This window comes from Oncorhynchus clarkii, chromosome 24, assembly GCF_045791955.1.
Source record: "Oncorhynchus clarkii lewisi isolate Uvic-CL-2024 chromosome 24, UVic_Ocla_1.0, whole genome shotgun sequence".
NCBI classification, from domain to species: Eukaryota; Metazoa; Chordata; class Actinopteri; order Salmoniformes; family Salmonidae; genus Oncorhynchus; species Oncorhynchus clarkii.
Genome location: NC_092170.1, coordinates 34,199,409 through 34,215,388, shown reverse-complemented (window position 1 = coordinate 34,215,388; position 15,980 = coordinate 34,199,409). Strand labels below are relative to the sequence as shown.

The 15,980-nt window shown below is 47.2% G+C and overlaps 1 protein-coding gene across 1 annotated transcript in view; it reads left to right on the top strand.

Annotated features, from left to right (window-relative positions):
- Positions 1–15,980, top strand: part of LOC139382646 (dynein cytoplasmic 2 heavy chain 1) — a 263,106-nt gene that overhangs the window by 102,920 nt on the left and 144,206 nt on the right. The window contains exons 56-59 of the mRNA XM_071126737.1: positions 6,472–6,570; positions 6,768–6,891; positions 9,390–9,553; positions 9,643–9,762. Of these exons, the coding sequence (XP_070982838.1) occupies positions 6,472–6,570; positions 6,768–6,891; positions 9,390–9,553; positions 9,643–9,762 (507 nt within the window). The remainder of the gene's footprint in view (positions 1–6,471; positions 6,571–6,767; positions 6,892–9,389; positions 9,554–9,642; positions 9,763–15,980) is intronic.

Genomic DNA, 15,980 nt, shown 5'->3' with positions numbered 1-15,980 from the left:
AGAGAATTACACTTTAAAAGAACTGTAATCAGGGCTCTTTCACAACACGGTTTCTGGAGCAATCTGTGGCTGTGGTGTGTAAGAGCTCAGCCTCTTAATGTCTGTCTTTCCCTCCTGACGCAGGAAACCGTCCCATAACCAAGAACCACACAGCCTGTAGAACATGTGATAACTTTCTAAATGGGTCACTATTTCTACAGTTCCCCTACTGTCAGTCACTACATAGATCTTTCAGTAAGAGACCCACTCTGCCGTTGTTCACCCTCTCCCTCTTACACCCCCTCAACCCTCACTCTGCCTCCTACACCCCCTCAACCCTCACTCTGCCTCCTACATCCCCTCAACCCTCACTCTGCCTCTTACATCCCCTCAACCCTCACTCTGCCTCTTACATCCCCTCAACCCTCACTCTGCCTCCTACACCCCCTCAACCCTCACTCTGCCTCCTACACCCCCTCAACCCTCACTCTGCTTCCTACACCCCCTCAACCCTCACTCTGCCTCCTACACCCCCGCAACCGTCACTCTCACTCTCTTCCTCCCCTCCCTCCCCTTTCTCCCATGTCCCCCACTCCCCCCCTCCCTCCAGCCCTCCGGAGTCAAGACGGCCTGTCTCTCAGTCCAGTAGATGGAGGAGGTGTTGATGAGAGCTCATGATTTTACAGCAGCTTATTTTAGCCTCTTTACAAAAATACCAATTTTGGTAATTAACAGAAAATCTATGCCATTCTATCGTAACTTTGGTAATTTGTACTTGAAGAACAAACTAAATGTTTTATTCATACATAGCATTCATTCATCTGAGTCCATATTGTTCATGAGTTTCTAGTAGATGGACCATATGGTTCAAGAGAAAATAGCCTAATTAAGGAAAAAAGCATGTAATCAACATTGCTATTGTTTTCAATTAACTCTGTAACTCTTGACTATCAGAACTGACACCAGTTTCACATCAAAACATTGACAACAAATACAGTTGAAGTCGGAAGTTTACATCCACCTTCGCCAAATACATTTAAACTCAGTTTTTCACAATTCCTGACATTTAATCCTAGTAAAAATTCTACAAAATGACATACAAATGTCCTCAATAATTAGTCTGTTTTACTTAAATCTACTTTAAAATCAGAGACAAAGTTGTAATATTGCTGTCCATCAATGACTCCCAACCAAATTTACTGAGTTTAAGCAATTTTGGTGAAGTTGGTAGAATCTTATTCCAAATGATTCCCAGCTGTAATGGCTGCCGAAGGTGTTTCCACCTCAAATCCAATTTTATTTGTCACATACACATGGTTAGTAGATGTTAATGCGAGCGTAGCGAAATGCTTGTGCTTCTAGTTCCGACAATGCAGTAATAACCAATGAGTAATCTAACCAAACAATTTCACAACAACTACCTTATACACACAAGTGTAAGAGGATAAAGAATATGTACATTAAGATATGTGAATGAGTGATGGTACAGAACGGCATAGGCAAGATGCAGTAGATGGTATTGAGTACAGTATATACATATACATATGAGATGAGTAATGTAGGGTATGTAAACATAGAAGTGGCATAGTTTAAAGTGGCTAGTGATACATGTATTACATAAAGATGGCAAGATGCAGTAGATGGTATAGAGTACAGTATATACATATGAGATGAGTAATGTAAACAAAGTGGCATAGTTAAAGTGGCTAGTGATACATGTATTACATAAAGATGGCAAGATGCAGTAGATGGTATCGAGTACAGTATATACATATGAGATGAGTAATGTAAACAAAGTGGCATAGTTAAAGTGGCTAGTGATACACGTATTACATAAAGATGCAGTAGATGGTATAGAGTACAGTATATACATATGAGATGAGTAATGTAGGGCATGTAAACATTATATTAAGTGGCAAAGTTTAAAGTGGCTTGTGATACATTTTTTACATAAATTTTTCCGTTATTAAAGTGGCTGGAGTTGAGTCAGTATGTTGGCAGCAGCCACTCAATGTTAGTGATGGCTGTTTAACATTCTGATGTCCTTGAGATAGAAGCTGTTTTTCAGTCTCTCTGTCCCTGCTTTGATGCATCTGTACTGACCTCTCCTTCTGGATGATAGCAGGGTGAACAGGTAGTGGCTCGGGTGGTTGTTGTCCTTGATGATCTTTATGGCCTTCCTGTGACATCGGGTGGTGTAGGTGTCCTGGAGGGCAGGTAGTTTGCCCCCTGTGATGCGTTTTGTGCAGACCTCACTACCCTCGGGAGAGCCTTATGGTTGTGGGCGGAGCAGCTGCCGTACCAGGCGGTGATACAGCCTGACAGGATGCTCTCGATTGTGCATCTGTAAAGGTTTGTGAGTGCTTTTGGTGACAAGCCTAATTTCTTCAGCCTCCTGAGGTTGAAGAGGCGCTGCTGCGCCTTCTTCACCACGCTGTCTGTGTGGGTGGACCAATTCAGTTTGTCCGTGATGTGTACGCCGAGGAACTCAAAACTTACTGTCCCTTCGATGTGGATAGGGGGGTGCTCCCTCTGCTGTTTCCTGAAGTCCACAATGTTTGTTTTGTTGACGTTGAGTGTAAGGTTATTTTCCTGACACCACACTCAGAGGGCCCTCACCTCCTCCCTGTAGGAAGTCTCATCGTTGTTGATAATCAGGCCTACCACTGTAGTGTTGTCTGCAAACTTGATGATTGAGTTGGAGGAGTGCATGGCCCGCAGTCGTGAGTGAACAGGGAGTACAGGAGAGGGGCCCCCGTGTTGAGGATCAGTGGGGTGGAGATGTTGATACCTACCCTCACCACCTGGGGGGCGGTCCGTCAGGAAGTCCAGTACCCAGTTGCAAAGGGCGGGGTCGAGACACAGGGTCTCGAGCTTGATGACGAGTTCGGAGGGTACTATGGTGCTAAATGCTGAGCTGTAGTCGATGAACAGTATTCTCACATAGGTATTCCTCTTGGCCAGGTGGGTTAGGGCAGTGTGCAGTGTGGCTGCGATTGCGTCGTCTGTGGACCTATTGGGGCGGTAAGCAAATTGGAGTGGGTCTAGGATGTCAGGTAGGGTGGAGGTGATATGGTCCTTGACTAGTCTCTCAAAGCACTTCCTTGAATGACGAAAGTCGTTTAGCTCAGTTACCTTAGCTTTCTTGGGAACAGGAACCATGGTAGTCCTCTTGAAGCATGTGGGAAAAGCAGACTGGGATAAGGATTGATTGAATATGTCCGAAAACACACCAGCCAGCTGGTCTGCGCATGCTCTGATGACGCTGCTGGGGATGCCGTCTGGGCCTGCAGCCTTGCGAGGGTAAACACGTTTAAATGTTTTTCACACGTCGGCTGCAGTTAAGGTGAGTCCACAGGTTTTGGTAGCGGGCCGTGTCAGTGGCACTGTATTGTCCTCGAAGCGAGCAAAGAAGTTATTTAGTCTGTCTGGGAGCAAGACATCCTGGTCCGTGACGGGGCTGATTTTCTTTTTGTAATCCGTGATTGACTGTAGACCATGCCACATCCAGTGGGGCAATAAGGTATTTAGTCAGCCACCAATTGTGCAAGTTCTCCCTCTTAAAAAGATGAGAGGCCTGTAATTTTCATCATAGGTACACTTCAACTATGACAGACAAAATTAGGGAAAAAAATCCAGAAAATAACATTCAGGACCTTGAAATGCTTCTTACGAAACCACTCCTTCGTTGCCCGGGTGGTGTGTTTGGGACCATTGTCATGCTGAAAGACCCAGCCAAGTTTCATCTTCAATGCCCTTGCTGATGGAAGGAGGTTTTCACTCAAAATCTCACGATACATGGCCCCATTCATTCTTTCCTTTACACAGATCAGTCGTCCTGGTCCCTTTGCAGAACAACAGCCCCAAAGCATGATGTTTCCACCCCCATGCTTCACAGTAGGTATGGTGTTCTTTGGATGCAACTCAGCATTCTTTGTCCCCCAAACACGACGAGTTGAGTTTTTACCAGAAAGTTATATTTTGGTTTCATCTGACCATATGACATTCTCCCAATCTTCTTCTGGATCATCCAAATGCTCTCTAGCAAACTTCAGACGGGCCTGGACATGTACTGGCTTAAGCAGGGGGACACGTCTGGCACTGCCGGATTTGAGTCCCTGGCGGCGTAGTATGTTACTGATGGTAGGCTTTGTTACTTTGGTCCCAGCTCTCTGCAGGTCATTCACTAGGTCCCCCCGTGTGGTTCTGGGATTTTTGCTCACTGTTCTTGTGATCCTTTTGACCCCACGGGGTGAGATCTTGCGTGGAGCCTCAGATCGAGGGAGATTATCAGTGGTCTTGTATGTCTTCCATTTCCTAATAATTGCTCCCACAGTTGATTTCTTCAAACCAAGCTGTTTACCTATTGCAGATTCAGCCTGGTGCAGGTCTACAGTTTTGTTTCTGGTGTCCTTTGACAGCTCTTTGGTCTTGGCCATAGTGGAGTTTGGAGTGTAACTGTTTGAGGTAGTGGATAGGTCTTTTATATTGATAACAAGTTCAAACGGGTGCCATTAATACAGGTAACAAGTGGAGGACAGAGGAGCCTCTTAAAGAAGAAGTTACAGGTCTGTGAGAGCCAGAAATCTTGCTTGTTTGTAGGTGACCAAATACTTATTTTCCACCATAATTTGCAAATAAATTCATAAAACATCCTACAATGTGATTTTCTGGATTTTTCTTTTCATTTTGTCTGTCATAGTTGAAGTGTACCTATGATGAAAATTACAGGCCTCTCTCATCGCGAAGCGAGGCGGCCATCTCTTTCTGCTCCAGAAGTACACTAGTTTTAACTCTGGGCTGTGAAAACATATGCAATTAAGAAATATTTGTTTATTTTTCTTTCACTTTGAAAATGTGGAGTAGGTTATGTGGATAAGTAAGGCAAAAAAACACACATTTTTTCCCTTTTGAGATGACATTTTAAGGCAACAAAATGTGAATACTGTGGAAGTGGTGTGTATACTCACTGGCTACTATTGAACTAGTAAACCATGCTGAAACGCTCATATTAAACACCAATAGTATTCACTAAGTTGATGGTTTATATTTAATAGAATGTTGTTTTTTTGTGTGTCATTTTTACCCCCATTTTCTCCCCAATTTCGTGATTAAAATCATGTCTCATCGCTGCAACTGCCCAATGGGCTCGGGAGAGGTGAAGGTCGAGTCATGCGTCCTCTGAAACATGACCTGCCAAGCCGCGCTTTTTAACACTGAAGCCAGCTGCACCGATGTGTCAGAGGAAACACTAGCCAACTGATGACCGACGTCAGCCTGCAGGCAGCCGGCCCGCCACAAGGAGTCGCTAGAGTGCGATGAGCCACGTAAAGCCCCCCTGGCCAAACCTCCCCTAACCCAGACGACGCTGGCCCAATTGTCCTCCTCCCAATGGGACTCCCAGTAACGGCCCGTTAATGACACATGGTGGGATTGGACCCCAGGCTGTAGTGAAGCCGCAGCACTGCAATGCAGTGCCTTAGACCGCTGTGCCACTCAGAAGTTTAGTATAATGTTTACAGCTCTGTCATTCTATTTATTTAAAAATCATCTTATTTCATATATTTTACATGTGATAAGACCACACAGAGGGCCAGAGACTATTAGACACCTGTGATAATCTGAAGTATCCAAAAAGGCCAAATATGTATTTTGAGGGAATACATAAAATATTTGAATGATACCAAAATTCTGGTAGTTTACTGGTATATTGTGAAAGTTTCCAGTAATATATCCTACATTTGCAATCCTAGTCCACTTTGATTCTTAGACCCTTTACAAAGCATGTCTGGTGTGATCCCACAGCAATTTACTGCAAACACGCTGGTACCTGGTGCTGTGTGACATGTCTGCTCAGTGTGTCTCATAAATTGCTCTCCAAACTGTGGTTCTCTATGCTAGGTCTTGTGGAGAGTGTGTAGGTTGGACCACTACAGCAGACAGTGTGTCAGATGTTTGATGGTTTGTCAGCCCTGGGAGACTGTGAATAAAGGCATTGCAGTTTACACACACAGGGCCATAACCATCAACCACGCCACATCTAAAGCATATATGACTCTACAGAGGGAAAGAGGGAGAGAAAGGATGAATAAACAAATATAGATAAAGAAGGAGGGATGGGGAAAGATAAACAGAAAGGACATGGTTTAGAGAGATGGAAGGAGAGAAAAGGCCAGAGCAAGACAGCAATAAATAGAGGGAGCCATAGCATAAAGAGAGATTTCATCCCTTTGTCTGGTGTGTACTGCTCAATGTCTGGCAGCTCTGAATCCAGACAGCCAATGCCTCGCTGGCCAATCACTGTGACAGCTGTGAGAGAGAACTGGACTGGGCCTCAAAGATTCTCCCCAGAGAGAAAAACTATTTAAGCATCTATCTTAATATATAGATAGGAAAATAAATGGAAAAAGGACTCTTTAGTTCCTCAATGACTTTCAGTATCTCATCCATCACTTACGTCTGTCTCTCTCTCTCTCTCTCTCTCTCTCTCAGAGTGTTGCTTGTCCTTTCCTCATCGACCCCTCCTCTCGGGCTACAGAGTGGCTCCGTACTCACCTGAAGCAGCATCGCCTCGAGGTCATCAACCAGCAGGTACACCTGTCACATCTGTCAATCATTCACACATCACACCTGTCACTTATACAGAAACACATTTAACACGTATTTCAGTCAACCCAACAGGTACTGTGAACTCATATCACACAGAGACATGTTAGTCGTAATGTAACCAGTTAGATACCCGTTGTGACACCAGGCATTAGTGCTGTTATCAGAATGTTTTCCTCCAGGACCCTAACTTCATCACGTCTCTGGAGCTGGCTGTGCGTTTTGGGAAAACGCTGATCATCCAGGAGATGGATGGAGTGGAGCCGGTTCTCTACCCACTACTGAGGAGAGACCTGATAACACAGGGTGAGTCTACCCACTACTGAGGGTGGGGAGAGAGGTAGTGAGTGAGGGAGAGGTGGGGAGGGGAATGGAAGAATGTTAGAGAGAGGTGGGGAGGTGGAGAAAGAGATGTAGGGTGGAAGCTAGCGTGAGAGAGATATGTAGGGAGGAGGTTAGACAGAGGGAGGAGAGATAGCGAGAGGGGAGGTGGAGAGAGAGGGGTGTTGGTTAAAGGGCAGTGAATCCACTGAAAAGAAATGAGGGGGATTGGCCATCCACTGGAGGATGGAGAAAAGAAACAGGAGGGGAGAGAGGGAGGGAGCGAGCTGGGTGTGCTGCAATGCAGAGAAGATGCTGAGTTTTTATCCATGAAATGTTCTGAATTAACCATTCTCTCCCTCCATCTCTCCCTCCATCTCTCCCGCCATCTCTCCCTTCCTCCCTCTCTCCCTCTCTCTCTCTCTCTCCCTCCATCTCTCCCTCCATCTCTCCCTCCATCTCTCCCTCCATCTCTCTCTCCATCTCTCTCTCCATCTCTCTCCATCTCTCTCCCCATCTCTCTCTCCCTCTCTCTCCCCATCTCTCTCTCCCTCTCTCTCCCCATCTCTCTCTCCCTCTCTCCCTCACTCCCTCTTTCCATCTTTCCCTCTCTCCCTCCATCTCTCCCACCATCTATCCCTCTCTCCCTCCCTCTCTCCATCTCTCCCTCCCTCTCTCTCTCACTCACTTTCCCTCTCCCTCCATCTCTCCCTCCATCTCTCCCTACCTCTCTCCCTACCTCTCTCCCTACCTCTCTACCTACCTCTCTCTCTCTCCCTCCCTCCATCTCTCTCCCTCCCTCTCTCTCTCTCCTCTCCATATATCCCTCCCTCTCTCCCTCTCTCCCTCTCTCTCTCGCTCCCTCTCCCTCGCTCCCTCGCTCCCTCTCCCTCGCTCCCTCGCTCCATCTCTCCCTCCATCTCTCCCTCCATCTCTCCCTCCATCTCTCCCTCCATCTCTCCCTCCATCTCTCCCTCCATCTCTCCCTCCATCTCTCCCTCCATCTCTCCCTCCATCTCTCCCTCCATCTCTCGCTCCCTCTCTCCCTCTCTCCCTCTCTCCCTCTCTCCCACTCTCCCTCTCTCCCACTCTCCCTCTCTCCCACTCTCTCTCGCTCCCTCTCTCCCACTCTCCCTCCATCTCTCCCTCCCTCCCTCCCTCCCTCCATCTCTCCCTCCCTCCATCTCTCCCTCCCTCCCTCTCTCCCTCCCTCCCTCTCTCCCTCCCTCCCTCTCTCCCTCTCTCTCTCGCTCCCTTTCTCCCTCTCTCCCACTCTCTCTCCCACTCTCTCTCCCTCTCTCTCTCCCTCCCTCTCTCTCTCTCTCTCTCTCCCACTCTCCCTCCCATCTCTCTGTCTCTCTCTCTGTCTCTCTCTCTCTCCCTCCCACTCTCCCTCCCATCTCTCTGTCTCTCTCTCCATATCTCCCTCCCTCTCTCCCTCTCTCCCTCTCTCTCTCGCTCCCTCTCTCCCTCGCTCCCTCGCTCCCTCGCTCCCTCTCTCCCTCTCTCCCTCGCTCCCTCTCTCCCTCGCTCCCTCTCTCCTTCTCTCCCTCGCTCCCTCTCTCCCTCTCTCCCACTCTCCATCTCTCCCTCCATCTCTCCCTCCATCTCTCCCTCCATCTCTCCCTCCATCTCTCCCTCCATCTCTCCCTCTCTCCCTCTCTCTCTCGCTCCCTCTCTCCCACTCTCTCTCTCTCCCTCTCTCTCTCTCTCCCTCTCTCCCACTCTCCCTCCATCTCTCCCTCTCCCTCCATCTCTCCCTCCATCTCTCCCTCCATCTCTCCCTCCCTCCCTCTCTCCCTCCCTCCCTCTCTCCCTCTCTCTCTCGCTCCCTCTCTCCCACTCTCTCCCACTCTCTCTCCCTCCCTCTCTCCCTCTCTCCCTCTCTCCCTCTCTCTCTCGCTCCCTCTCTCCCTCTCTCTCTCGCTCCCTCTCTCCCTCTCTCCCTCCCTCTCTCCCTCCCTCCCTCTCTCTCTCTCTCTCTCTCTCTCTCTCCCACTCTCCCTCCCATCTCTCTGTCTCTCTCTCTGTCTCTCTCTCTCTCTCTCTCTCCCACTCTCCCTCCCATCTCTGTCTCTCTCTCTCCCTCTCTCTCCCTCCCTCTCTCTCCCTCTCTCTCTCTCTCTCCCTCTCTCTGTCTCTCTCTCTGTCTCTCTCTCTGTCTCTCTCTCTGTCTCTCTCTCTCTCTCTCTCTCTCTCTCTCTCTCCCACTCTCCCTCCCATCTCTCTGTCTCTCTCTCTCTCTCTCCCTCCCTCTCTCTCCCTCTCTCTCTCTCCCTCTCTCTCCCTCTCTCTCTCTCCCTCTCTCTCCCTCCCTCTCTCTCCCTCTCTCTCTCTCTCTCTCTCCCTCCCTCTCTCTCTCTCTCCCACTCTCCCACTCTCCCTCCCATTCTCTCTCTCTCTCTCTCTCTCTCTCTCTCTCTCTCCCACTCTCCCTCCCTCCCTCCCTCTCTCCCTCCCTCCATCTCTCTCTCTCTCTCCAGGTCCGCGGTATGTGGTTCAGATAGGTGATAAGGTGATAGATTATAACGAGGAGTTCCGTCTGTTCCTGGCCACGCGTAACCCCTCCCCCTTCATCCCCCCCGACGCTGCCTCTGTCGTCACTGAGGTCAACTTCACCACCACCAGAGCTGGCCTGCGAGGACAGGTAAAAACACACACACACTACCGTTGCTTTATTACTGTACACTGAGACTGTCTCCTGGTTAATCAACCCATCCGTTGTGTGTGTATTAGCTCCTAGCTCTGACCATCCAGCAGGAGAAGCCAGAGTTAGAGACCCAGAAGACCCGTCTGTTACAGCAGGAGGAGGACAAGAAGATCCAGCTAGCCACGCTGGAAGAGTCTCTGTTAGAGGTACACACAGACAGACACACACACACACACACACACACACACACACACACACACACACTCACGCTGGAAGAGTCCCTGTCAGAGAATTTGCACAATTGGTGGCTGACTAAATACTTTTTTGCCCCACTGTATATGTATATGTATGTGTGTGTATATACACTGCTCAAAAAAATAAAGGGATCACTAAAGTATCACATCCTAGATCTGAATTAATTAAATATTCTTATTAAATACTTTTTTCTTTAGATAGTTGAATGTGCTGACAACAGGGGTCTGGATTTGGAGTCACACTCAAAATTAAAGTGGAAAACCACACTACAGGCTGATCCAACTTTGATGTAATGTCTTTAAAACAAGTCAAAATGAGGCTCAGTAGTGTGTGTGGCCTCCACGTGCCTGTATTCCTCCCTACAACGCCTGGCATGCTCCTGATGAGGTGGCGGATGGTCTCCTGGGGGATCTCCTCCCAGACCTGGACTAAAGCATCCGCCAACTCCTGGACAGTCTGTGGTGCAAAGTGGCGTTGGTGGATGGAGCGAGACATGATGTCCCAGATGTGCTCAATTGGATTCAGGTCTGGTGAACGGGCGGGCCAGTCCATAGCATCAATGCCTTCCTCTTGCAGGAACTGTTGACACACTCCAGCCACATGAGGTCTAGCATTGTCTTGCATTAGGAGGAACCCAGGGCCAAACGCACCAGCATATGGTCTCACAGGGGGTCTGAGGATCTCATCTCGGTACCTAATGGCAGTCAGGCTACCACATGGGGGGCTGTGCGGCCCCCCAAAGAAATGCCACCCAACACCATGACTGACCCACCGCCAAACCGGTCATGCTGGAGGATGTTGCAGGCAGCAGAACGTTCTCCACGGCGTCTCCAGACTATCACATGTGCTCAGTGTGAACCTGCTTTCATCTGTGAAGAGCACAGGGCGCCAGTGACGAATTTGCCAATCTTGGTGTTCTCTGGCAAATGCCAAGTGTCCTGCACAACCCCCACCTGTGGACGTCGGGCCCTCATACCACCCTCATGGAGGCTGTTTCTGACCGTTTGAGCAGACACATGCACATTTGTGGCCTGCTGGAGGTCATTTTGCAGAGCTCTGGCAGTGCTCCTCCTGCTCCTCCTTGCACAAAGGCGGAGGTAGTAGTCCTGCTGCTGGGTTGTTGCCCTCCTACGGCCTCCTCCACGTCTCCTGATGTACTGGCCTGTCTCCTGGTATCGCCTCCATGCTTTGGACACTTTGCTGACAGACACAGCAAACCTTCTTGCCACAGCTCGCATTGAAAATCAAATCAAATGTTATTTGTCACATACACATGGTTAGCAGATGTTAATGCGAGTGTAGCGAAATGCTTGTGCTTCTAGTTCCGACAATGCAGTAATAACCAACTAGTAATCTAACTAACAATTCCAAAACTACTACCTTATACACACAAGTGTAAAGGGATAAAGAATATGTACATAAAGATATATGAATGAGTGATGGTACAGAACGGCATAGGCAAGATGCAGTAGATGGTATCGAGTACAGTATATACATATGAGATGAGTATGTAAACAAAGTGGCATAGTTAAAGTGGCTAGTGATACATGTATTACATAAAGATGCAGTAGATGATATAGAGTACAGTATACACATAGACATATGAGATGAATAATGTAGGGTATGTAAACATTATATTAAGTAGCATTGTTTAAAGTGGCTAGTGATATATTTTACATCAATTCCCATTATTAAAGTGGCTGGAGTTGAGTCAGTGTGTTGGCAGCAGCCACTCAATGTTAGTGGTGGCTGTTTAACAGTCTGATGGCCTGTTGGCCTGAGATAGAAGCTGTTTTTCAGTCTCTCGGTCCCAGCTTTGATGCACCTGTACTGACCTCGCCTTCTGGATGATAGCGTGGTGAACAGGCAGTGGCTCGGGTGGTTGTTGTCCTTGATGATCTTTATGGCCTTCCTGTAACATCGGGTGGTGTAGGTGTCCTGGAGGGCAGGTAGTTTGCCCCCGGTGATGCGTTGTGCAGACCTCACTACCCTCTGGAGAGCCTTACGGTTGTGGGCGGAGCAGTTGCCGTACCAGGCGGTGATACAGCCCTCCAGGATGCTCTCGATTGTGCATCTGTAGAAGTTTGTGAGTGCTTTTGGTGACAAGCCGAATTTCTTCAGCCTCCTGAGGTTGAAGAGGCGCTGCTGCGCCTTCTTCACGATGCTGTCTGTGTGGGTGGACCAATTCAGTTTGTCTGTGATGTGTACGCCGAGGAACTTAAAACTTACTACCCTTTCCACTGCTGTTCCCTCTGCAGTTTCCTGAAGTCCACAATCATCTCCTTAGTTTTGTTGACGTTGAGTGTGAGGTTATTTTCCTGACACCACACTCCGAGGACCCTCACCTCCTCCAGTACCCAGTTGCACAGGGCGGGTTCGAGACCCAGGGTCTCGAGCTTGATGACGAGTTTGGAGGGTACTATGGTGTTAAATGCTGAGCTGTAGTCGATGAACAGCATTCTCACATAGGTATTCCTCTTGTCCAGATGGGTTAGGGCAGTGTGCAGTGTGGTTGAGATTGCATCGTCTGTGGACCTATTTGGGCGGTAAGCAAATTGGAGTGGGTCTAGGGTGTCAGGTAGGGTGAAGGTGATATGGTCCTTGACTAGTCTCTCAAAGCACTTCATGATGACGGAAGTCGTTTAGCTCAGTTACCTTAGCTTTCTTGGGAACAGGAACAATGGTGGCTCTCTTGAAGCATGTGGGAACAGCAGATTGTGATAGGGATTGATTGAATATGTCCGTAAACACACCGGCCAGCTGGTCTGCGCATGCTCTGAGGACGCGGCTGGGGTTGCCGTCTGGGCCTGCAGCCTTGCGAGGGTTAACACGTTTAAATGTTTTACTCACTTCGGCTGCAGTGAAGGAGAGTCTGCATGTTTTGGTTGCGGGCCGTGTCAGTGGCACTGTATTGTCCTCAAAGCGGGCAAAAAAGTTATTTAGTCTGCCTGGGAGCAAGGCATCCTGGTCCGTGACGGGGCTGGTTTTCTTTTTGTAATCCGTGATTGACTGTAGACCCTGCCACATACCTCTTGTGTCTGAGCCGTTGAATTGCGATTCTACTTTGTCTCTATACTGACACTTAGCTTGTTTGTTTGCCTTGCCGAGGGAATAGCTACACTGTTTGTATTCGGTCATGTTTCCGGTCACCTTGCCCTGATTAAAAGCAGTGGTTCGCGCTTTCAGTTTCATGCGAATGCTGCCATCAATCCACGGTTTCTGGTTTGGGAATGTTTTTATCGTTGCTATGGGAACGACATCTTCAACGCACGTTCTAATGAACTCGCTCACCGAATCAGCGTATTCGTCAATGTTGTTGTCTGACGCAATATGAAACATATCCCAGTCCACGTGATGGAAGCAGTCTTGGAGTGTGGAGTCAGCTCGGTCGGACCAGCGTTGGACAGACCTCAGCGTGGGAGCTTCTTGTAATAGTTTCTGTTTGTGGGCAGGGAGCAACAAAATGGAGTCGTGGTCAGCTTTTCCGAAAGGAGAGCGGGAGAGGGCCTTATATGCGTCGCGGAAGTTAGAATAGCAATGATCCAAGGTTTTGCCAGCCCTGGTTGCGCAATCGATATGCTGATACAATTTAGGGAGTCTTGTTTTCAGATTAGCCTTGTTAAAATCCCCAGCTACAATGAATGCAGCCTCAGGATATGTGGATTCCAGTTTGCAAAGAGTCAAATAAAGTTCGTTCAGAGCCATCGATGTGTCTACTTGGGGGGAATATATACGGCTGTGATTATAATCGAAAAGAATTCCCTTGGTAGATAATGCGGTCGACATTTGATTGTGAGGGATTCTAAATCAGGTGAACAGAAGGACTTGAGTTCCTGTATTTTGTTGTGACCACACCACGTCTCGTTAACCATAAAGCATACGCCCCCGCCCCTCTTCTTACCAGAAAGATGTTTGTTTCATTGATGTGCCATCCTGGATGAGCTGCACTACCTGAGCCACTTGTGTGGGTTGTAGACTCCGTCTCATGCTACCACTAGAGTGAAAGCACCGCAAGCATTCAAAAGTGACCAAAACATCAGCGAGGAAGCATAGGAACTGAGAAGTGGTCTGTGGTCACCACCTGCAGAACCACTCCTTTATTGGGGGTGTCTTGCTAATTGCCTATAATTTCCACCTGTTGTCTATTCCATTTGCACAACAGCATGTGACATTTATTGTCAATCAGTGTTGCTTCCTAAGTGGACAGTTTGATTTCACAGAAGTGTGATTGACTTGACTGAGTTACATTGTGTTGTTTAAGTGTTCCCTTTATTTTTTATATATATATATAAAATAATGATGTATAATGATGATGAGATATATATATATATATATATATATATATATATATATATATATATGTGTGTGTATACAGTGGGGCAAAAAAGTATTTAGTCAGCCACCAATTGTGCAAGTTCTCCCACTTAAAAAGATGAGAGAGGCCTGTAATTTTCATCATAGGTACACTTCAACTATGACAGACAAAATTAGGAGAAACAAATCCAGAATATCACATTGTATGATTTTTAATGAATTTATTTGCAAATTATGGTGGAAAATAAGTATTTGGTCACCTACAAACAAGCAAGATTTCTGGCTCTCACAGACCTGTAACTTCTTCTTTAAGAGGCTCCTCTGTCCTCCACTCGTTACCTGTATTAATGGCACCTGTTTGAACTTGTAATCAGTATAAAAGACACCTGTCCACAACCTCAAACAGTCACACTCCAAACTCCACTATGTCCAAGACCAAAGACCTGTCAAAGGACACCAGAAACACAATTGTAGACCTGCAACCAGGCTGGGAAGACTGAATCTGCAATAGGTAAGCAGCTTGGTTTGAAGAAATCAACTGTGGGAGCAATTATTAGGAAATGGAAGACATACAAGACCACTGATAATCTCCCTCGATCTGGGGCTCCACGCAAGATCTCACCCCGTGGGGTCAAAATGATCACAAGAACGGTGAGCAAAAATCCCAGAACCACACGGGGGGACCTAGTGAATGACCTGCAGAGAGCTGGGACCAAAGTAACAAAGCCTACCATCAGTAACACACTACGTCGCCAGGGACTCAAATCCTGCAGTGCCAGACGTGTCCCCCTGCTTAAGCCAGTACATGTCCAGGCCCGTCTGAAGTTTGCTAGAGAGCATTTGGATGATCCAGAAGAAGATTGGGAGAATGTCATATGGTCAGATGAAACCAAAATAGAACTTTTTGGTAAAAACTCAACTCGTCGTGTTTGGAGGACAAATAATGCTGAGTTGCATCCAAAGAACACCATACCTACTGTGAAGCATGGGGGTGGAAACATCATGCTTTGGGGCTGTTTTTCTGCAAAGGGACCAGGACGACTGATCCGTGTAAAGGAAAGAATGAATGGGGCCATGTATCGTGAGATTTTGAGTGAAAACCTCCTTCCATCAGCAAGGGCATTGAAGATGAAACGTGGCTGGGTCTTTCAGCATGACAATGATCCCAAACACACCGCCCGGGCAACGAAGGAGTGGCTTCGTAAGAAGCATTTCAAGGTCCTGGAGTGGCCTAGCCAGTCTCCAGATCTCAACCTCATAGAAAATCTTTGGAGGTAGTTGAAAGTCCGTGTTGCCCAGCAACAGCCCCAAAACATCACTGCTCTAGAGGAGATCTGCATGGAGGAATGGGCCAATATACCAGCAACAGTGTGTGAAAACCTTGTGAAGACTTGCAGAAAACGTTTGACTGTCATTGCCAACAAAGGGTATATTACAAAGTATTTAGATACACTTTTGTTATTGACCAAAAACGTATTTTCCACCATCATTTGCAAATAAATTAATAAAAAATCCTACAATGTGATTTTCTGGATTTATTTTTTCTCATTTTGTCTGTCATAGTTGAAGTGTACCTATGATGAAAATTACAGGCCTCTCTCATCTTTTTAAGTGGGAGAACTTGCACAATTGGTGGCTGACTAAATACTTTTTGCCCCACTGTATATGTGTGTGTGTATATATACGTATATATATGTGTATATGTATGTATGTATGTATGTATGTATGTATGTATGTATATATAATATACATACACACACACACACACAGACGCTAGAAGAGTCTTTATGCAATCCACACACACTTAGTCACAGTAGAGAGGAATACTTTGTGGAAGTACACTGAACAAAAATAT